General features: G+C 41.8%; 1 protein-coding gene across 2 annotated transcripts in view; it reads right to left on the reverse strand.

Annotated features, from left to right (window-relative positions):
- The window catches only part of LOC126236854 (pancreatic triacylglycerol lipase-like), a 202698-nt gene that overhangs the window by 76242 nt on the left and 101891 nt on the right, over window positions 1-24565 (reverse strand). For both annotated transcript variants that reach the window (XM_049946463.1, XM_049946464.1), the window contains exons 5-6: window positions 18557-18704; window positions 1609-1703 (exon numbers count right to left, since the gene is read on the reverse strand). In XM_049946463.1, coding sequence (XP_049802420.1) covers window positions 1609-1703; window positions 18557-18704 — 243 coding nt within the window. The remainder of the gene's footprint in view (window positions 1-1608; window positions 1704-18556; window positions 18705-24565) is intronic.

Consider the following 24565-nt stretch of genomic DNA (forward strand, 5'->3'; position numbering starts at 1 on the left):
GGAGATGAGCTACAGTTTGATATTTAAATAGTTTCCTAATATTCATACAGCCAATACTAGAATGCTCGTCAAGTGAACAGGACATCTGTAAAGTTGGACCAAAAGGAAAAATGAGTAATACAAAGAGGTGCCATGTGAATGGCTCATAACAAATTAGCTTCTTGTCAGAGTTTTATTGAAAAACTTTATTGAAAGACATACCAAATAGATGTCTAATGTTTCAGGAACACACATTAGACCATTCAAGCAAAAAGATTTCCAGTACAGGCTGTTCCTATCTTTATCATTCATACTGAAACTAGAAGATATTTTTTTACTACTGAACACCTGCACAGAGATGTGTAAGTGGTAATTGTTCCCATGTTTTGTTTATGAGTGGTATGTAAAAAAAATCTTCATATAAAGGATGGTAAAAATATCCTCTACTCTGCTGGCCGCGGTGGTCTAGCGGTTCTAGGCGCTCAGTCAGGAACCGCGCAACTGCTACAGTCGCAGGTTCGAATCCTGCCTCGGGCATGGATGTGTGTGATGTCCTTATGTTAGTTAGGTTTAAGTAGTTCTAAGTTCTAGGGGACTTATGACCACAGATGTTGAGTCCCATAGTGCTCAGAGCCATTTGAACCATTTTTTCCTCTGCTCTGAATTTTTCTATATTTGCAGAGTAACATATCTTTAATATGACAGTCGTCCTGATGAAGTGACCAAAACTTTGGCAGTTTTATTACATATGAAAGGGCCACACACCCAGAGAGCTTTCACTGAAATTAATCCTGGATATGAAAGCATATGCTCTCATACAGAAGCAACATTAGTATAATTGTGTGTAACCATGGTTTTTCATTGGTGCATTTGCATGATGATTGTTGGTGTGTGTACTTACACTAAGGACATGAGTGGTAGCTTGAAAGCTAATTATGTGTGTCTGCACCATACACCAATTATCTTCATGTGAGTAGTTGCCTTTCCTGGTTTTTCCCATAGGCCATTTTCTATATGGACTTGACAGCAATTTCTAAATACTTGGTGATTGTAATAAGCTATTATATAAAACTAACCTGAAAATTAAATGTAATATATTTTATATTTTCACACCAAAAATAATCTTTGGAAAGACTAATACACATTTACCCACACCATCCATGTTCTGACACATTTCATTCGCTGCACAGGTCTAATATTTCTAATGAGAAAAGTTTACTTCTACAAAAATAACAACAAATTTGCGATTTTTGTCAACTTTTTCCAATATAACTTAAATTTTAGGCAAAACAAATAAAATGCTTTTGGTAACATTTACACAATATCTGTTCCAGGTTAAAAGAAAAAATGGTTCAAATGGCTCTGAGCACTATGGGACTTAACATCTGAGGTCATCAGTCCCCTAGAACTTAGAACTACTTAAACCTAACTAACCTAAGGACGTCACACATATCCATACCCAAGGCAGGATTCGAACCTGTGACCGTAGCGGTCACGAGGTTCCAGACAGAAGTGCCTAGAATCGCTCGGCCACACCGGCCAGCCAGGTTAGAAGAATATGAAACATTTAATTTTGTTTAATGTAGACAATAAGAGTAGATACATTAAGTGAAATACATCCATTATTACCGTGCTATTTCAGCTGCAGCCACCCTTGTGTTTGCAACGGCCTGCCAGTACTGCCAACTCCCAGTCCAATCTACCGCAATCACATTGACATCCTCCTGGCACATTCAGTGAAAGACATTAGACAATATTATTTATTGATCTAAATCTTTCTTAATTTGCACCTTCACACTTTTTCAGATTTCTATAGGCATCACATTAGAGAAACTTTGCATCTAAAAATTCCATTTGTTACTCTTGCAACAAAAAATTCACATGTTACAAATACATCTTAACAGCTTACTATGTGTTACCAAAAATAAAAACCAAAAAGGAGAAAAAAAGTTACCACATCAGTCATCTACAGGTGAGCAGTTGCCCACTAATTTTTGTTTTATCAAATGACATACTTTTACAGACGAACAAACATGCTTTAATCAACAACAGATTTGAAATCTGCAATATAATAGTTGAATATGGTTATTAAATGGCAATATTTCAACATTTTAAATTATATTTTCAGAAGTGAAGAGAAAAATGGGAAGAAAAGATGCAAAAATATTTCGCAGACTGCACAGTAGAAATTTATTTTAGGAGTTGCAATGTCACACCCAGAATAAGATCAAGACATATTACTTAAACAGGCTGATTCAATACACATGACAAACCCACACTGGTGCATGGAGGTCCTGAGTGGTGAAGCCCTATATTATGCCATAGTCATTTTGTGTATTGTGTGTCCACATGCTTACAGGATTTGTGCAGCTTTTCTTTTCCTTAAGTACCTATGTTTCTATATTTACATTGTCCAATTTTTCATACTTAACAGGATGGTGGAATTCTAAATTCTCAGGATCACAGATGCCACTGTATTTTTGTATTTGTATGTACTAACACTTCTCCAATTGCTGGTCACTGATAATTCAAAATGTTTTGCCACAAAAGCAATTAAATAAGTTGATCTATGCATTTTATATCTGTGGCCAATATCAATAATATATGATGGAGACAGAATATTGGCATTTATCAGGATGGTCACAAAATAGCATAACCATCCCAATATTAGGGGTACCTATTAATGAATTCACAGACATAAAAACCAGACATGGAATTTTAAAACCTGCCATTTATACCAGGAACTTTTTGTGGTTTATAGCTGGTGCCTTATGATCCAGCCAAATGCCACTCAACACAATGTTGCAGGTTTCCACCCTCTCAAAATGCCTTCAAGTCGATTCAACTCAGCTTGCCTGCCCAGTCACTGCAGTACTGAGGGCGTCACATTCACCAGATACAGCCATCACTAGCTAGCATCTATGAACCACGTGCAAGACTATTTCCCATTATTTCTCTGCCTGGCAGCATTTACAGGATGCTGCCTAGTAGCTTGCCAGCCAGTGTGAATACGCCTCAACATGAACATTCCAACTTCAGAAGTAGTGCAAGTATCTCACTGCAAGTGCAGCACATTACTGAGGACCAGGACATAATCAGTGCAGCCTATGCCAAAAATGCCTAGTGATTCTCAGTTGTAACAGACTGAGTGCTCACTTGCACCTTCCAGAACCATATTGTATTAGTGACAACCCTTCAGTAGATCAGGACTATCTTTTATGTTGCATTCACTACAATTTGCTTCTGTTGCTTATGTTATTATGTACTTTGTCATAATGAAGTTCTCTTGTTCTTGGCTACCTGGGCACCTTTCTCTGCTCATTTGTGCATCACCCACAACAGGATACTTTACTTATTCTTAAAATTACATTAATGGTTAAAAAAAACATTAAATTATGGCAGATTTAATTATCTGTGCCTAAGTGATTATTTCAAACAGTTTTTCTACTTAGTATCCTGTTAAGTAAAGGAGTGATATCAACAGATTCATTTTTGTGAACACCAAGGGAAACAAAAAAGAAGTATGTAAAGATAGAAGAAATTCCACAAGGTATCATCGAAACAGCTGTCAGTTTTTTCAAAAGGAAAGGTGTTATTTATTTCAATGACAGGCACTGCTGCAGCGGCACCTTACATCATACCCAACACAGGGAATCTGTTCACTGGAGGGTGAGTGACAGGTTTACACATTCATGTTGTTTGAGGCAGAGGGCTAATGTGGGGACTGGCATCTGGTGTCTCACATTCACCCTGTGAATGGATAATAGTTGACTCCTACTGCAGCAGGTTCCAAGCAGGCGCACCGGGAGGGGGGGGGAGGGGGGGCACAGATTTAATTGTTATAAGGAGTTCCAAAGTTAGATGTGTTATGGGGCCCCTTAGGAAAATAGTGACCACGACTGGAAAGAAGTACAATCCAGTGCTGGCTTGGTATGTTTGGTGTGGGGGGGGGGGGGGGGGGGTCAAATACGAGATGTGGAGGAGGCCCTGCATTCAGGGTGCAGGGTGCAGTCTTCTGCAGGTTGTGGCTCATGTCATCACCAATGATGCTTGTCACTTGGGTTCTGATGCCATCCTCAGTTCATACGGGCAGCTGGCAGAGGTGGTGAAGACTGCTGGCCTCACATGCTGGGAGTTTAACATCTGCAGTATCATGTCCAGAACTGGTCGAGGTCCTCTGGTTTGGAGCCAAGCAGAGGGTCTCATTCAGAAGCTCCCTCAGTTCTGTGACAGTCTTGGCTGATGAGCTCTGGGTGTGCATTATGGGGTGGAGAATTGTAGGACTCCCCTTGATAGGTGAGGAGTTCGCTATACACAGGAAGCAGCTACTTATGTAGCAGAATATTTGCGGAGTGCACATGAGGGGTTTTCAGGCTAGGTGATAGTTTGAGGTCTGCTGATGAAAACACACCAGATGATACACAGAGCGTGAAAGCAAGTCACATACTGAGTAAAGACACTTTTACTGTTAAAATTACAATAGTATATTTCTGATGCATTTGTTAACAAAATTCTTTAATTTACTTCCCCTCCTGGAAAACTGTTGCACTCAAGCACTGGATGAAACTCAAAGTAAAAGCTCTTAAGTATTCTACGAGTTATGGAATGTATATGAAAGAGACAGGCTGTGTGCCATAGAGGGGGGGGGGGGGGGGGGAAGTGTTCACTGCAGTTGATAAAAGTATTGTGTCTATTCAAGTCAAAACTGAGTCACATTACAAAGTTATCTGGATGCAAGTAACTGGCCTAAGTGAACTCAAGTTAATCAGTGGATTTTTTAGCAGCCACTTCATTCCACTGTAAAAGTTGTAGAATCATTCAAAGAACGTCTACCATCAGCAGTGCAGAAGTAACTCACTCATGTAGTATTAGTTTTAAGTCATACTGAATGTCGACTGGAGGAAATCATTGCAGGCTGTATGGACAGAGTGTTGTGAAGTAGTTCTGAAACCATTTTCTGGAAACTGTCCTGAGCAGATAGTTTGATAACCCACACACAATGGAAATATTTTAGACCTTGTAGCTACAAAAAGGCTTGAACTTATCAATAATGTCTATAGAGACACTGGTCATATCATAGTGACAATAGTTACTAAAGTTCATAAATCCACCAGGAAGATCAGGAGAGTTTTTATGATGGAAAGACCAGACATACTGTTGCAAGCATCATACTAGGAAATTAAGGAATATTGTGTCATTCCAAAATGATGGACATAGAGAGATTATGAGCAAAGTTTAAATCAGTTGTAAATCACATGCTGAAGAAGTATGTGCCAAGTAAGCAAATTAAAGACAGAAAACACCCACTGTGGTTTGATATCAAAATTTGGAAAATGCTGAGGAAGCAGAAATTGTTGCACTCTTTGTTCAAGTAAGAATGTGAAATTGTCAACAGACAAAAGTTAGTATAAATTTGTTCATTTATAAAGTCATTGATATGCGATGCATACAACATCCACTGTTATATCTTAGCAGAAGATCTTGCCGAGAACCCAAGAAAATTCTAGAGCTACATAAAATCACCAGGCAGGTCAATGGCTTATATCCAGTCACTCATCGACTTGTCTGGTGTAGCTATAGACGACGGAAAAAGGAAAGCTGAAGTGAAATATCACATTTAAAAATTTTTTCATGCAGGAGGAACATATCAGTTTACTTTTGCACAGACTCCCACATAGAGGGCATAAAAATAGGTATGCCTGGCACTGAAAAGTAACCAAAAGAATTGCAAACAAGTTGCCAAGTCTGGATGGAACCTCAATTTGGTTTCACAGAGAGTACAGCACTGGCCTCCTACTTAGCTTGCATTTTTCGAAAATCTCCCAACCACTGCGAGGTTCCTAGCAAGTGGAAAAAAGTACAGGAAGTTCCTGCATATTAGGAGGGTTCACAGTTCAAATATAATAAATTTTCTAGAGACAGAAAAGCTTCTGTCCACAAATCTGCACTGCTGTAGAAAGCAACTCGCCCTTTTCTCACATAATATCCTCACAACCTTGAATGAAGAGGAACAAGCAAGGCTGACAGATGGAATTTCTATTTGGTGTGATGAATGGCAGTTTGTTTTAAATGTAAAAAATTGTAAGCTAATGCAGATGAGGAGGAAAACTGACCTGTAATGTTCAAATACTGTATTAGTAGTGTGCTGCTTCACATATCACCTCGATTAAATCTCTAGGCATAACACAGCAAAATAATACAAAATGGAACATGCACTTAAGATTAGTAATAGGGAAGGTGAATGATTGACTGGTTTATCGGAAGAATTTTAAGAAAGTATAGCTCTTATGTAAAGGAGACCACATATAGAACACTAATGTGACCCTTTCTTGGGTACTGATCCAGTGTTTTGCATTAAATAAGATATCAAAACAATTCATAAGCATGTTGCTGGTGTTGTTACCAGTAGGTTCAATCAACATGTGAATGTTACAGCTCAAAGGAAATCTCTGGAGTGAAGACTGTGTTCTTTTTGTGAAACAACTACTGAGAAAATTTAAATAATTCACATTTGTGGCCGAGTGCCAAATGATTCTACAGCCACCAACATACATTTTGTTTAAGAGTTGCAAAGACAAATAAAAGAAATTAGAGCTAAACTAACAAGCATGAAGTTGCAGCCAACTATTTGTAAACAGCATAAACTGACGTTCCCATTCTAATGCCAAAAATGGTAACACACTGGTGAGGTTAAGCTGATGCTACAAAATCCCTCTCCCAAGGCTTTAAAGGAATAAAGAACACACCCTTTGAAATATCAGATGACAAAGAAAAGTCAGGAAAATAATATGTTGTTCCTCTAAATTTACACTATAAAATGTCAAAGATGAAGAAACCTTAGATTGGACATGAACACAGCTGCATCAGCAGTGACATCCCTTACATGCTTTATAAAAACAGAAAGGAATAGCACTGAAAAAGATGAGACAAAACCAGCCAAGTTATCTGACTGCAATGAGCACTAGAGTCAATCCTAATGTAAGCACAAAATTAGCCTGCTTTTGACCCCTTCTGACTATTTCAAAGTATCAGAAGTCAAGTTGAGCTCATCATAAAAATTACAAACAAAGAGTTTCCTCCCTATCATCAATCAATTTAAATCTAAATTGTGTAGAGGGCTGAGAAGTACTAACTGATTGATTCTGGTTTTCGGTTTATCAGCAAGTTGGATGAAATAGTGATGAAGAAATAAATTAGTTGAGATGCATAATCATCTAGGAAATAAATGGATTTATTACGCTTTTTACCACAATTTCGAAAGATGACAAAAAGGAAATCAGCTTGGAAAGCTAGATGTATTTACTGTTCCTTACATATATTGTTTTCCTTAAATGAGGAGCCTCACTTCAAGTCACATGTCCACCAGTGGACAAAATAGAGTAATTCATTTTCATATAATTTCCTTAGCAATTTTTCATGCTGTAAAGTCAGAATGAAATAAATCGGAATCACCAACAGTCTAAACAGTATCTGAAAACTTGCAGTCATTTCAAATCTTATTTAGTCCTCTATAGTTTGGGTTTCAAATTTTATGGTCTTTCATATTAATTCTACATGAGGCAGTTTTTTCATTTTGCTCATCTGGCTATACTGACAACTAGTGCACTTTTCTTGACAATGCTACATGTTCAATAATGCCAGTCATCTTGTGAACTGTGTATGTGCGAACAGCAGTTTTGACAATGGAGGAAGAAATTGCTGTTTGTGATAATTCAAGAGAAAACCAAAACAGATAAAATAAAACTAAACATGCCCATCAACTTAGATCTGAGGCAAGGTACTTAAAAATAAAGTTAAGAAAAGAATACTGACATTGTAAATCTAAATACAAATGTTAATTCGACCCTGCCAAAACTTTAATGAATACTGAAATTCTGTGATTTAATACAGCACTAAGTTAACATTCAGTTTTATGATTCTCTCCATTTTTTATGAATTCTGATGTTGTTGTGGTCTTCAGTCCTGAGACTGGTTTGATGCAGCTCCCCATGCTACTCTGTCATGTGCAAGCTGCTTCATCTCCCAGTACCTAATGCAACCTACATCCTTCTGTATCTGTTTAGTGTATTCATCTCTTGGTCTCCTTCTATGACTTTTACCCTACACGCTGCCCTCCAATACCAAATTAGTGATCCCTTGACGCCTCAGAACATGTCCTACCAACCGATCCCTTCTTCTAGTCAAGTTGTGCCACAAACTTCTCTTCTCCCCAATCCTATTCAATAGCTCCTCATTACTTATATGATCTACCCATCTAATCTTCAGCATTCTTCTGTAGCACCACATTTCGAAAGCTTCTATTCTCTTCTTGCCCAAATTACTTATCGTCCATGTTTCACTTCCATACATGGCTACACTCCATACAAATACTTTCAGAAACTACTTCCGGACACTTAAATCTATATCCGATGTTAACAAATTTCTCTTCTTCAGAAATGCTTTCCTTGCCATTGACAGTCTACATTTTATATCCTTTCTACTTTGACCATCATCAGTTATTTTGCTCCCCAAATAGCAAAACACCTTTACTACTTTAAGCGTCTCATTTCCTAATCTAATTCCCTCAGCATCACCTGACTTAACTCTACTACATTCCATTATCCTTGTTTTGCTTTTGTTGATGATCATCTTATATCCTCCGTTCAACTGGCCTTCCAAGTCTTTTGCTGTCTCTGACAGAATTATAATGTCATCGGCGAACCTCAAAGTTTTTATTTCTTCTCCATGGATTTTAATACCTACTCCGGGATTTTTCTTTTGTTTCCTTCACTGCTTGCTCAATATACAGATTGAATAACATCAGGGAGAGGCTAAAACCTGTCTCACTCCCTTCCCAACCACTGCTTCCCTTTCATGCACCTTGACTCTTGTAACTGCCATCTGGTTTCTGTACAAACCGTAAATAGTCTTTCGCTCCCTGTATTTTACCCCTGCCACCTTTAGAATTTGAAAGAGAATATTCCAGTCAACATTGTCAAAAGCTTTCTCTAAGTCTACAAATGCTAGAAATGTAGGTTTGTCTTTCCTTAATCTAGCTTCTAAGATAAGTCGTAGGGTCAGTATTGCCTCACGTGTTCCAATATTTGTACGGAATCCAAACTGATCTTCCCCGAAGTCGGCTTCTTCCAGTTTTTCCATTCATCTGTGAAGAATTCGCGTTAGTATTTTGCATCCGTGACTTATTAAACTGATTGTTCGGTAATTTTCACATCTGTCAGCACCTGCTTTCTTTGGGATCGGAATTATTATATACTTCTTGAAGTCTGAGGGTATTTCGCCTGTCTCATACATCTTGCTCACCAGACAGTAGAGTCGCGTCAGGACTGGCTCTCCCAAGGCTGTCAGTAGTTCTGATGGAATGTTGTCTACTCCCGGGGCCTTGTTTCAACTCAGGTCTTTCAGTGCTCTATCAAACTCTTCATGCAGTATTGTATCTCCCATTTCATCTTCATCTACATCCTCTACATTTCCATAATATTGTCCTCAAGTACATCGCCCTTGTATAGACCCTCAATATACTCCTTCCACCTTTTTGCTTTCCCGTCTTTGCTTAGAACTGGGTTTCCATCTGAGCTCTTGATATTCACACAAATGGTTCTCTTCTCCAAAGGTCTCTAATTTTCCTGTAGGCAGTATCTATCTTACCCCTAGTGAGAAAAGCCTCTACATCCTTACATTTGTCCTCTAGCCATCCGTGCTTAGCCATTTTGCACTTCCTGTCAATCTCATTTTTGAGACATTTGTATTCCTTTTTGCCTGCTTCATTTACTGCATTTTTATATTTTCTCCTTTCATCAATTAAATTCAATATTTCTTCTGTTACCCAAGGATTTCTACTAGCCCCCGTCTTTTTACCTACTTGATCCTCTGCTGCCTTCACTACTTCACCTCTCAAAGCTATTCATTTTTCTTCTACTGTATTTCTTTCCCCCATTCCTGTCAATTGTTCCCTGAAACTCTGTACAACCTCTGGTTTAGTCAGTTTATCCAGGTCTCATCTCTTTAAATTCCCACCTTTTTGCAGTTTCTTCAGTTTTAATCTACAGTTCATAACCAATAGATTGTGGTCAGAGTCCACATCTGCCTCTGGAAATGTCTTACAATTTAAAACCTGGTTCCTAAATCTCTGTCTTACCATTATATAATCTATCTGAAACCTGTCGGTATCTCCAGACTTCTTCCATGTATACATCCTTCTTTTATGATTCTTGAACCAAGTGTTAGCTATGATTAAGTTGTGCTCTGTGCAAAATTCTACCAGGCGGCTTCCTCTTTCATTTCTTAGCCCCAATCCATATTCACCTACTACGTTTCCTTCTCTCCCTTTTCCTACTACCAAATTCCAGTCACCCATGACTTTTAAATTTTCATTTCCCTTCACTGTCTGAATAATTTCTTTTATTTCATCATACATTTCTTCAATTTCTTCGTCATCTGCAGAGCTAGTTGGCTTATAAACTTTTACTACTGTAGTAGGCGTGGGCTTTGTGTCTATCTTGGCCACAATAAGGAGTTCACTATGCTGTTTGTAGTAGTTTACCCACACTCCTATTTTTTTTATTCATTATTAAACCGACTCCTGCGTTACCCCTATTTGATTTTGTATTTATAACCCTGTATTCGCCTGACCAAAAGTATTGTTCCTCCTGCCACCGAACTTCACTAATTCCTACTACATCTAACTTTAACCTATCCATTTCCCTTTTTAAGTTTTCTAACCTACCTGCCCGATTAAGGGATCTGACATTCCATGCTCCGATCCGTAGAATGCCAGTTTTCTTTCTCCTGATAACGACGTCGTCCTGAGTAGTCCCTGCCCGGAGATCCGAATGGGAGACTATTTTACCTCCGGAATATTTTACCCAAGAGGACGCCATCATCATTTAACTATACAGTAAAGCTGCATGCCCTCAGGAAAAATTACAGCTGTAGTTTCCCCTTGCTTTCAGCCGTTTGCAGTACCAGCACAGGCCGTTTTGGTTAGTGTTACAAGGCCAGATCAGTCAATCATCCAGACTGTTGTCCCTGCCACTACTGAAAAGGCTGCTGCCCCTCTTCAGGAACCACACATTTGTCTGTCTCAACAGATATCCCTCCGTTGTGGTTGTATCGCTATCTGTATCGCTGAGGCACGCAAGCCTCCCCACCAACGGCAAAGGTCCACAGTTCTTGGGGAGGGAAGTGGGGAAGTCTGGTATAGATGATGATATGACCATGTTCACACCACCGTGCCAACACAGAAAAGATTGTTTCCATTACTGTAATATACTAGTGCATTTCCTACTAAATGCCAAAAATAAAGTATTTGGAGTTTTAAACAAAATTTAACAGGATTGGCATGTTTCATTGATGATTCATGTTTCTTCGCCAAAGAGACACTGCCCAAGAGCTGACACAAGGAAATCTACAGCAATGATTGTTATGTATCACACTCTAGTAAACAGATTTGGAAAAAGAGTGTGCAGAATTTTTTACAAAGCAGTTTGGATTCAGGCAGTCATCTAATATTATTACTAAATCAGTAATAGGTTTATTTGCCACAACCTTGGAATATCAACAAGTAAAAGAACTTGAAAGTGACTAACTATATGTTAAACCAAGTCAATGGAAGGAAAGCAAGCTAAGAACAAGACTTCCTCTCGGAGAAAGATCCACAAAATACGCTGTAGAGACAGTGGAAATACCAAACCAAATATTAAATATCCTTTGCCATATGACTACAACATATAAAAAGTAAAACAAGGTTGACAGCCCACATGTCGTTCACTAAAGCAGCCGATAACTCAGATGGCAAACATACATTAGGACATAAGTGGGTATAAAAAGGGCATTTGGTCAGGAGGTGGTGAACCATCAGAGGTTGATGACAATGAGCACAGAGTCGCAGGGGATCACCACGTAAATGGCAATGCCTGAAACGACAATACCCAATACGCAACGTAGCTAAAATGGAGCCTAGCCTCTTGTGTAAGAGGGCTGAGATGAGGTTGGCCAAGGTGCTGGGAGAGGTTTAATTCCCTGGAGCTTGTTCCCCTGAGGAGAATACCAGTGGTGATGCCAAAGTGACACCACCTGCAACAGGCAGCAACACAGAGATCATTTGAAGGGATGGAAGGGCCAGTGGACGGAGGTAGGAGAACTGCAGCATTGGCAGCAGTGTCCGCAGTCTCATTTCCCATCAGATCGATGTGACCAGGAACCCACATGAACAGGACAGTAGCTCCCTCAACAGTGACCAAGTGGAAGCTTTTTTGGACCCATTGCAGTAATGGATGGATTATGTACAGTACACAGGGGGTCCGAAGGCAACAGAGAATCGGAGGATGTGACAATTAAGACGCCCATGTCGACGGATGTACTGGGTGGCCTGATAAATGGCAAAGGGCTCTACTGTAAATATTTAACAGTGTTCTGTAAGCCAATACCAAAAATGGTCGGTGCCAATGATGAAGGCATGCATAACACCACATTTGGTCTTAGATCCATCAGTTTACATGAAGTGTTGTCACAAAGTTCTGTGCAAAGGTCAAGAAAGTTACTCTGATAGATCAAATCGCAGTAGTTTCCTTAGTAAGCGAATGAAGTCCAAGATGAACCCAGGCTGCTGCACAAAGCAAAGGTGGTGAGGGTTTCACATCCATCAGGAATGTGGCAGGTAGTGTGAAGTTAAGCTGCTGTGATAGGAGCCGAAAGTGGAGGTAACAGAAGAGAGATGTGCTCCATGCTGGTGGTCAAGGGAGTCATAAAAAAGGAGGTGTAGGATGGGTGACTAGTCATGGCAGCCAAACAGCACGAATATTTGCTGAGGAGAACATCACGCCACTACGACAGTAATAGTTTGACAGCTTCTGCATACAGGCTCTCAACCAGGCTAGTGTAAAAGGCACCAGTTGCCAAACATATTCTATGATTGTGGATTGAATTAAGATGGTGTAAGAGGGACAGACATGCAGAAGAATAAACAAAACACCCATAGTCTAGTTTTGAATGTACGAAGGATCAGTATAAATGGAGGAGGATGGTTCGATACACTCCCCAGGAGGTACTGCTTAGTACACCTAGGACACAGAGACTAGGTACAGTGAGGAACTACGTAAGACAATTCAGAGGATGAAGAAAGTTTTCTACCAAGCAAGAGCCCCAGGTATTTCATAGTTTCAGCTAACTGAAGAGCAGCAGGCCCAAGATGTAAGGACAATGGAAGAAACCCACTGCGGCACCAGAAATTCATTCAAATGGTTTTGTCAGTGGAAAAGTAAAAGCCACTCTTGATACTCCATGAGTAAAGATGATCAAGACATTGCTGAAGATGACATTCGAGGAGATAAGTCTGTGGAGAACTGCAGTATACTGTGAAGTCATCAATGAAAAGAGAGCTGGAGATGCATAGCAGGAGATGGGCTGTAACAGGGTTAATGGCTATAGCAAAGAGGATAATGCTCAGGACAGAGCCTTGAGGCACTATGTTCTCCTGGCTGAAGGTGTCCAACAAAGCTGAACCCACACATACCTTGAAAACTAAGTCAGAAGCCTCATGTGTATAGAGTATGGAGGACACCAGTTATCCATCAGGTGCCAGAGGCTTCCTCTAAATAAACACAGCCACAGTCTGGTATTTCCACAGAAAACCGTTCATGACAAGGGTTGACAAAGTGACAAGATAGTCAACTGCCATACAGCGTGCTCGAAATCCACATTGTGCTGTGGTTAGTAGATTGAAAGACTTGAGCTGCCAGACCAGCTGGTGATGAATCATACATTCCATCACCTTGTAAATACAGCTGGCAAGAGAAATCAGGTGGTAGCTAGAAGGAAGGTTATTGTCTTTACTGGGCTTAGGTATGGGTATGACAGTGGCTTCATGCCAGTGTCTGGGAAATGTGCCATATGCCTTAATACGATTGTACGTATGAAGGAGAAAGTGCTTGCCCGCAAGAGAAAGGTGTTGCAACATCTGGATGTAAACATCATCCAGCCCTTGGGTGGAAGAACAGGATGAAGTGAGAGCATGATTAAGTTCCCTCATAGTGATTGGGCATCATAGCATTCATGATTCTGAGAGGGGAAGGGTACCACCTGAGCCACCTCTACTCATTTCTGAGGGAGGAAGGTGGTGTTATAGTGGGTGGAGCTCAAAATCTGCACAAAATAGCTGCCCAAGGTGTTGGAGATAGCTATAGTGTCCATAATGACATTACTTGCTACAGTCAGGCTGGAAATCATGCAATGGACCTTGGTCCCGAGAACCAATGGAGGTTGCCCCACATGACAGAAGAGGGAGTGAAACTGTTGAAAGAACAAGTAAATTAAATTTATCTAGCTTTCTTGCTATTGAAAACAATGTGACAACACTGTGCATGCAATTCTTTATAATTAATGTAGTTCACCATCAAAGGACGATGGTAAAAAATGCAGACAGCAACTCTCCACCGCAAATCACGTGATGGCCCATTTCACTTCACCAGCGGATCAGGACATGATGTGGTAAAGATGAATTGCAAGGTATGACACGTTCTGTAGTGGTAAGCATAGTGTCTGTGAGGTACTATACCTGGTCATCATAACTGGGGAAGTGTTTGTCAAAAGTTGCCAGGAAGGAGTAAAGCCTCCAGTCTGCCTTAGAAAGTTGCCAATTGGATTTTCACGTACAGTGCCTGTCCAAATTATTAGATGCAGTGCACATTTTTAATGTTATTTGTAATGATTATGTGTAGAGTACTGTATTTAATACGACTGATCAGAAAATTTATGACAGTTATTCATGGCAATTATTACATTGTTGAATTTTGTGTCTGTGTGACATTGAATTATTGTAGGTATCAATGCGCAGAGTACAGCATATAGGAAAGGAAATGTTCAGTGGCGTTCTCACGCGCAATTGATGTAATACTTTGTTCGCTTTGATTACCAGTTTCGTAATATTGACATCACAATTGATTGTTTAACAGCTACATATTACTAATTGTGACCTTTAAAAATGGGTAAAAGAGGAGACATTTCACCACATAAAAAAGCTGAGGTCAATGCCCTTGTTAATATGAAAATGTATTCCAATTGGGAAAGTTCACGAACATTGGAAATGTCAGAAGCTAATATGATGCGCGTAAAGAAGAAAATTTGATTCAGGTGAAGAATTGAGCCCCAGAAGGAAGAATGAATGTGGAAGAAAACGAATTTTCACCCCAAGGTCAGAAAGATTTCTCAAAAGAATTTGCCTAGAAAACAAATTTGCAACAACGAAACAGATAAAATCTCAACTGGAAGAGGGTAATGTGGATGCATCTGAACACAATTTCAAGGCCTGTTGACCTGCTAGAAAACCAAAGTTAATAGCCATAATGGAAGCAAAGCGTTTGAAGTGGGCTAAATGGTGGTGTGATAAGGATGTGGACTCCTGGAGATCGGTAATTTAACTTTAAAATTGTTATTTATGATATGATATAACCTATGTACATTTTTTCATGGTATATTAATTTTGTTTCTTTATTTTTAGAGGCATGCTTCAGCAATGAAAGCACATTTGAAATTTTAACTAAGAAATCTCAGTATGTGCACCGTCTAACAGTAGAAGAATTTCATCCCGACTGCATTATTCAGACCGTAAAACACGCAGGTAAGGTGATGATTTGGTCTGTCATCTGTGGCAGGGCACAGAATGTCTTTATGGGGCTAAAGGCATAATGAGGCAAGACCAGTACAAGGAAGTCCTGCAAAAATGATTAATACATCAGTTCAGAGAATGGTTCCCACATGGGGAACCATTTATTTTTATGCAGGATGGAGTTCCCTGTCACACAGCCAGGTCAGTTAAATCCTTTCTGAAGAAACAAAATATCCCTCTGTTAGACTGGCCAGGTAATAGCCCTGACATGAACCCCACAGAAAATGTATGGGAACTAATGAAGAGGGAGGTGGCAAAAGATGTCATCACAACAAAAACACAGCTCTTAGAGAAGATCATCTTTGTGTGATATCATCATCCACAAATGCAGGACACAGTACAGTCCTGCATCGACAGCATGCCACGTTGTATTAAGCCTCTCATAGCTGTGAGAGGTGGCTCAACAAGATGTTAAAACTAATGTTTCCTCTTTCACAACATTTTAATTTTTGTTATAATTATTGAAATAAAATATTTTCAACAAATACTACGTTTTGTTTATTTGTTATATCACCTTAGCTATGAAGTAGACTACACAATCATTTTATCACAATTTTTGTATTAAAAAACAAATTTCATGAGACATAAATCAATATTTGCTTAAAAACTGTAGCACGTCTAATAAATTGGCTAGGGACTGTAGATGGGGTAGGAATCAGCAAATAGATAGCACATGGGAAATGTTTGCTTGAGTATGTGTCAGATAACGGACCACTCAAGACGATGGACAAATTGGGCAGTGGAGAATGAGAGGTCCAAGTAGGAACAAGAATCTGAAAGGACCATGGATGTTCCAGTGTAAAGACAGATGAGTTTGAGTTGATTGAGGTCAGCCAAGACCTCTGACAGGTTTTGGAAGAGCCCCAAAGTGGATGGTGTGGCAAAAAATGGTGAGGGTGTTTACCTAAGCTGGAAGAAATCTGCTCTGTTGACACCGAATGACAGAGGGATGTAGACATTGCAAAGAGAAAAGGTGATTCAAAGAAGGATAATGCGGATTGCAACAGCTTGCAGCCGTATGGTCAGTGAGATGGTTTGGCTATGATCATCATCCCGGATGAGCACCATAACTCCCCCATGAGACTGAATGCCTTGCTTTGGGGAAGGTCAAACCAGAGCAGAAGGAAATGCAGGAGGTCAAATGCCTGTGAGTACACAATTTTGCTTCTTGGGGCAGAGAACAAGTGGACACTCTGATTGCAAGAGCAGCCATAATTCCTCCTCCCTAGGCCGAATGCCATGAATGTTGCATTGTAAGAGAGTCATAATGGGGATTGGGGAGGAGGCAACAAATGGTAGTCACCTCGGCAGCTGCCTTCGAAGACTCTCTGCTACAGGATGCAGAGGCTGGAAGATCCTGTTCCATGAGATCGACAGAGGCATTGGTATTCTCACTGGGTCAGCCTGAGGATTCTAGGGGGGAAAAAAATGGTAGGCAGTGCACACTGGTGAAACTGAGGTTGGCTGGATAAGGATATCATGCAGCAACGCCATTGAAGAGGATCTCTGAGTCAGGGAAGGAGAAGACCATTTGCCTTTATTTGATATCTTAGAGCCTTTGCTGTTGGCTGTTGAAGACTCAGCTGTTTGTTGGCTGGAGGGGTGTAAGAAGTCTTTGTGGGAATGTTCCTTTTGTCCGTTCTGATTTGCTGGTTTTGAAGCAAGTGATTTTGCTGCCTAAGGTGAAGATGTGGTGCCTTGTTGCATAGCTGGAGGAGAACAGGACTGGGAGGCTACTGTGATACTGGGCAGCTTTACAACTGCAGTGCTGAACTGGAGGCACATTGCTGTGTGGCCATGCACTTTGTGGAGTGAGCGGTATAGCAAGAGTGGTTCTGTAAGTGTGAGATAGTGAGATGCAGGACTTTAGACTAGCCAACACCATCAAGTGGCATCGTAGGGTACTATTTCCTTCACCTAGATCTCCTGGACAGCCCACTCATTTAGATACACTGGACATTCTTGAGATGGGGTGGCACGGTCACCATTGCAGTTGATACAGCAGGGAGAAGGAGTGTCTTTACCACATTTAGTGGTGTTTTTACACGACATGCAAATGTGGTCGTAATGTTGACACTGGTAGCAATGCATTGGGTTGGGAATGTGTGGTCGGACCATAATGACTTCATAGCCTACATTGATCTTCGATGAAAGCACTACTCAATCAAACGTGAGAAAAAGAATGTATGTAGGCATTAAGGTGGCATCAACTTTTTCCATTACCCGATGGTCTGCAGGCGCACCCTGATCAAAGATGTAAGTTTGGATTTGTTTAATATTCAGTGTATGTTGTTTAACAAAGAGTAATTTCTGCAGTGGGATAGTCCCTGTACATTTCACTGCAGGGAAACTTTTTAAAATAACTGTGGCTCAGTGACAAATTGTTTCTAAGTACATTTGTTAATAAATTATTGTTCTAAAATTCCAGAGGCTTTCACCACAGGAGATGGGGAGGGAGACGGAGAGAGGGAGGGATATGGAGGAAGGACGAGATTGTAACATGGGAGCACAAGAGGAGCTGCAATGTTTCAGGGCCCTATGCTCCCTAAGCATATTGCATATTCTCACAAATGAGTTGAGCCCCCTTAGGAGCTGTTGGAATGTAAATTAGTTTTAAATGGGACAAAATTTAATTTAAAATGCCACTAAGTAACACTCATTTTCATAACACATGTATGTATAAACTTTTGCATTATAATTTCCTGCATATTATCAGAGTCAATGACAACACCTTTGCATTGTTTTGCTACTCAAAATACACTTTGCAGAACACTACATCTGTCGATTTAAAAAAAAAAAAAAAAAAAAAAAAAATTGTGATTTCATTGTCAAATTGACTTCTTGCCCAAGGAATATTGGAACAATTCATTAATGCCCATTCTTAGCTAGTTCTTTAAATTATTTATTTGAAATTACCTTGTCAAAGAATGCTTCTGCCATATTCTGGACCCATTCTTCTTGACTACTAGATAGGAATCCATGAACAATAACAATTGTACCATTCCTGTGAGAAAAGTTATTCAACCTTTCATCAGCACTAATCTCCACAGGTGTTTTATTAGCTCTGAAACACACATTAAAGGGTATGTTAATACCACGATTTGTCTGTTAGCATCTATATTTTATTGTTCATTCTTAAGATATATTACTGGTTCACACTAACTGCAGAACTCATCATCAGATGAATGTAAAGGTCAAGAGTAAATTTACAAAGAATGTTTGCAGCAGCAATTATTTCCCATCCTGATATATCTGTATTTAGAAATAAGGATACTATTAAACACGTTGCACATTGCAACCAACATCACTTTGTCCAGTTCACTTTCAATTTTAAAGTGTCTTAAAAAGTAATGTTCACTACACCATTTTTTTTTTTTTTTTTTTTTTATGTGTGAGAAATTTTGAACAGCATTTTATTGTGTTTCAGAAGTAAAGTTTGCTGCCAGCAAATGAACTGTACAAAATCATTACAATGAGCAGATAATTGTGAAAACAATTTTATACAGTTAAAAAGACGTAAATTGTGGATTGGACAATAGCAAAAACTAACAACCCCAATATTATTAAAGTTTTAGAAAGGACTTAACTGTTGTAAACAGATTGTTGGTTGGCACTAGTCCCTAATGAACAAATCAGCATTGCCTGTGCTCAAGCACCTATGCTGGCATCTATCTTAGAAAGACATAGGAATAACAGGGAAGTCGTGAGAGATATGAACCACTGTAGCTGAGAACCACAGAAATTTTACCAGATTCAATCCAGTAACAACAATAATATAACTGTGAAAACAATCAACACACAAGAGCAATGTGTAGAGCAGCCAAACCCAGGAATAGGAAATAACAATGTTAAGTAAGCACTAAGAGCAGTGTGGAAGAACCTCTGATCAAATTATAGAGAGAGAAAGAGTGTGTGTGTGTGTGTGTGTGTGTGTGTGTGTGTGTGTGTGTGTGTGTGTGGACGTGTACGCATGCACACTTGCTGGAGAGGATTGACACCATGAATCCTGCAGGGCTGTCCATAAATCCGTAAGAGTACCAGGGGGTGGAGATCTCTTCTGAACAGCATGTTGCAAGGCAGCCCAGATACACTCAATAATGTTCATTTCTGGGGAGTTTCGTGGCTGGCAAAAGTGTTTAAACTCAGAAGAGTGTTCCTAGAGCCACTATGTAGCAATTCTGGACATGTGGTGTGTCACATTGACCTGCTGGAATTGCTCAAGTCCGTCGGAATGCACAATGGACATGAATGGATGCAGGTGATCAGACAGGATGCTTACATACATGTCACCGAGTCGTATCTAAACATATCAGGGGTCCCAACTGCTTAAGCCCCACAACATTACAGAGTGTCCACCATGTTTAACAGTCCCCTGCTGACATGCATGTTCCCTGGATTCATGAGGTTGTCTCCATACCCATACACGTCTAGCCACTCAATACAATTTGAAACAAGACTCGTCCAACCAGGCAACATGTTTCCAGTCATCAACAGTCCAATTTTTTGTTTTGGTTTTAGGGCGCAAAACTGCTATGGTCATCAGCGGCCGGTCCGTGGCTTAGGAAACAATAAAAAACCGAAATTGAAAACCAGCAGCAATGGGAACAAAAGTCATAAAATTGGAGAAACTAAAAGCAGAAGAAAGGCTTAAAAATCCACTACAGAAAGGGGTTGGTTGTCCCCAAAAAAAGCTTCAAATGACTGACGTCATTTCACTGGCACTAATAAACTTGAGAACGCGGTTGGCGGAGCGCGTGTCATCTGCTAAAATCGACGATAGATCAGGCGATAGCTGTAGACGGGCACGTAACGGATTAAAATAGGGGCATTCAATTAAAAGGTGTCTTACCGTCCACAGCTAAGAGCAGTGGGGACAGAGTGGGGGAGGATCGCCGCTTAAAAGATGTCGATGGCTAAAAAGACAGTGCCCTATCCGGAGTCTAGTTAAAATTACCTCCTCCCGACGACGCGTTCGGGAGGAAGAAGTCCAAGCGCAAGGAAGAGCTTTCACTTCCCGCAATTTATTATTGGGAAGTGTTGACCAATGCGCGTGCCATAAATGAACAACACAACGACATAAAACGCTCTGTAGATCGCAGAAAGGAATCGATGGAATAGCTGGCCGAGGAAGAGAGACTGCAGCCTTGGCTGCAATATCGGCCGCCTCATTTCCACAGATACCAACGTGTCCCGGGAGCCAGAGGAACGCCACTGAGACGCCCCCCAGGTGGAGCAAGCGCAGACAGTCCTGAATCCGGTGCACCAGAGGGTGCACAGGATAAAGAGCTTGGAGACTGAGGAGAGAGCTGAGAGAATCTGAGCAGATAACGTACTGTATCCGCCGATGGCGGCGGATGTAGTGGACAGCCTGGAGAACAGCGTAAAGCTCCGCAGTATACACCGAACACTGGTCGGGAAGCCGAAATTGATTTGGGGTGTCGCCAACAATATAGGCACTCCCTACACCTAACGTTGTTTTCGAGCCGTCGGTGTAAATAAATGTGGCGTCCGTCATTTGTGCACATAGAGCAGCAAATGCCTGACAAACAAGAGAAGGGGTACCATCATTGGGAAATTGACAAAGGTCACGGAGCAGGCAGATCCGGGGACGGCGCCAAGGCAGTGCTGTACCCCAAGTTGTCAAGAAGGTTTTAGGAAAGTGGAAGGAAAGAGAATGGAGCAGTTGACGGAAGCGGACTCTCGGTGGTAGTAGGGAGGAGGGGCGGCCTGCATACCCTACATCAAAGGAGGCGTCGAAAAAAATGTCATGGGCTGGATTAGCAGGCATGGAAGACAGATGGCTAGCATAACGACTCAGAAGGACTGCTCGCCGATTGGACAGCGGAGGTTCAGCAGTCTCAGCATAAAGGCTTTCCACAGGGCTGGTGTAAAAAGCTCCAGACACTAAACGTAACCCACGGTGGTGGATAGAGTCGAGACGCCGAAGAATAGACGGCCGAGCAGAGGAGTAGACTATGCTTCCATAGTCCAATTTCGAGCGCACTAAGGCGCGATAGAGGCGGAGAAGGACCACTCGGTCTGCTCCCCAGGAGGTACCATTCAGGACACGGAGGGTGTTGAGGGATCGCAGACAGCGAGCCGAAAGATAGGAAACATGGGAGGACCAGCACAGTTTTCTGTCAAACATAAGACCCAAGAATTTAGCGACGTCTGAAAACGGAAGGTTGACAGGACCTAGATGTAAGGAGGGTGGAAGAAACTCCTTACGTCGCCAAAAATTAACACAAACGGTTTTACTGGGAGAAAAACGGAAGCCGGTTTCGATGCTCCAAGAGTGGAGGCGATCGAGACATCCTTGAAGACGTCGTTCAAGAAGGCTGGTCCGTTGAGAGCTGTAGTAGATCGCAAAATCATCCACAAAGAGGGAGCCCAAGACATCAGGAAGGAGACAATCCATAATTGTATTTATGGCAATGGCAAACAGTACAACACTCAGCACGGAGACCTGGGGTACCCCGTTTTCTTGGGAGAAAGTACGGGAGAGAGTAGTGTTCACCCGCACCCTAAATGTGCGCTCTGCCATAAAGTCGCGAAGAAAAAGGCGCAGCCGACCTCGAAAGCCCCAAGAGAACAGTGTGCGGAGGATGCCTGTCCTCCAACAGGTATCGTATGCTCTCTCCAGATCAAAAAATATTGCTACTGTTTGGCGTTTCCGGAGAAAATTGTTCATGATATAAGTGGAGAGAGCAACAAGATGGTCAACTGCAGAACGATGCTTTCGGAATCCGCATTGGGCAGGTGTTAAAAGACTGCGGGATTCCAGCCACCACGCTAAACGGTAATTCACCATACGCTCCAAAACCTTACAGACACTACTCGTGAGAGAAATGGGGCGATAGCTAGAGGGGAGATGTTTGTCCTTTCCAGGTTTCGGAACAGGAACGACGATAGCTTCCCGTCATCGTCTGGGAAAAGTACTGCCGCTCCAAATTCGATTATAAAGGCGAAGTACGTAACGCAGACTATGGGTTGATAAATGCAGCAACATTTGGACGTGGATACCATCCGGTCCTGGGGCAGAGGAGCAAGAAGAAGAGAGTGCATGTTGGAGTTCCCGCATGGAGAAAACAGTATTGTAGCTTTCGCGATTTTGAGAGGAGAAAGCAAGAGGTCGCACTTCCGCTGCACATTTCTTCGGGAGAAATGCTGGCGGGTAATTTGAAGAGCTCGAAATCTCAGCAAAGTGCTGACCCAACGAGTTAGAAATTGCGACGGGGTCCACTAATGTATCGTGTGCGACAGTGAGCCCAGAGACCGGGGAGAAACTAGGCGCGTCTGAGAACCGTCGAAGCCGACTCCAAACTTCCGAGGAGGGAGTGAAGGTGTTAAATGAGCTAATAAAGAATTTCCAGCTTGCCTTCTTGCTATCGCGAATGACACGACTGCATCGCGCACGGAACTGATTATAGCGGATACAGTTGGCCAAAGTAGGATGGTGGCGGAAAACGTGGAGAGCACGTCGCCGCTCACATATTGCATCACGGCATGCCTTGTTCCACCAAGGAACTGTGGGGCGCCAGGGCAATTCGGAGGTGCGTGGTATTGAATGTTCCGCAGCTGTAAGAATAACGTCGGTAATATGTGTGACCTCATCGTCGACGCTGGGAAAGTGATGGTCATCGAATGTCGCTAGAGACGAAAAAAGTGTCCAATCAGCTTGGGCAAACTTCCAGCGTCGCGGGCGCATATATGGCAGTTGAGGCTGCAGTCTAAGGACACATGGAAAGTGGTCACTCGAGTGTGTATCTTCAAGGGCGAACCATTCGAAGCGCCGAGGTAGCGGAACAGTACCGACCGCAAGGTCCAAATGAGATAAATTTGTCATGGAGGCAGACAAAAATGTAGTGACCCCAGTGTTGAGGCAAACTAGATCCGCTTGGTGGAAGACGTCTAGCAATAGTGAGCCACGTGGACAAGGATGTGGAGATCCCCAAAGCGGGTGGTGGTCATTGAAGTCCCCAACCAGCAAATAGGGGGGTGGAAGCTGACCAAGAAGATGAAGGAGATCAGCTCGTGCCATTGGTGTGGACGATGGAATGTATACAGTACAAAGACAGAACGTGTATCCGGAAAGGGAAAGACGGACGGCGACAGCTTGGAAGGAAGTGTTTAAGTGGATTGGGTGATAATGGAGAGTTTCATGGAGAAGAAGCATGAGTCCTCCATGTGCTGGAGTGCCTTCAACAGAGGGGAGATCATATTGGACGGACTGAAAAGGAGGGAGAACAAAGCGGTCATGGGGACGCAGCTTTGTTTCCTGAAGACAGAAGATGACCGGCGAGTAGGAACGTAAGAGGATCGACAATTCATCCCGATTGGCTCAAATACCGTGGATATTCCAGTGGATAATGGACATAGGGTGAACAGAAAATGGAGGAATGTGACCAAGGTTGCTGTCAACTCAACGACTGCTCAGAGCTTGCGACCGACAACATGGAATGGCATTCAGCCGAAGGCAGAAGATCCTGATCCATAGGTTGTTCAGGAGCAGCTCCTGCCACCAGCGATTGGCCGGTTGATCGGCCGCCAGCAGTGCGCCTCGGCGACACAGAAGACGGCCGAGGGCGATTTCCACCAGGTGGTGCTGTAGATGGGACACGCCTTGGCGGAGAAGGAGAGGAACTGGGATTCTTTGTAGCCTTCTTGGAAATATGATGTTTAGAAGAAGGAGGAACCGATGGTTGTGAAGTTGCGGTACATAAAAACTCTTCACGAGAATGCTCTTTTTTCGAATACTTGGTGTCTGACTTTTGGGCTCGAGATTTAGCAGAACCCGACGAAGGGTGAGCCAGAGAGTGGGCAAGCGAAAGTGGTGAGGTTGAGCGGGTGATCTTTGCGCTGGCCGATCTGACGACCGTGGCACTAAAGGAGAGGTTGCAAGTCTGCGTGGCCGCCTCCTCTGTT

The sequence above is a fragment of the Schistocerca nitens genome, chromosome 2 (assembly GCF_023898315.1).
Source record: "Schistocerca nitens isolate TAMUIC-IGC-003100 chromosome 2, iqSchNite1.1, whole genome shotgun sequence".
NCBI lineage: Eukaryota > Metazoa > Arthropoda > Insecta > Orthoptera > Acrididae > Schistocerca > Schistocerca nitens.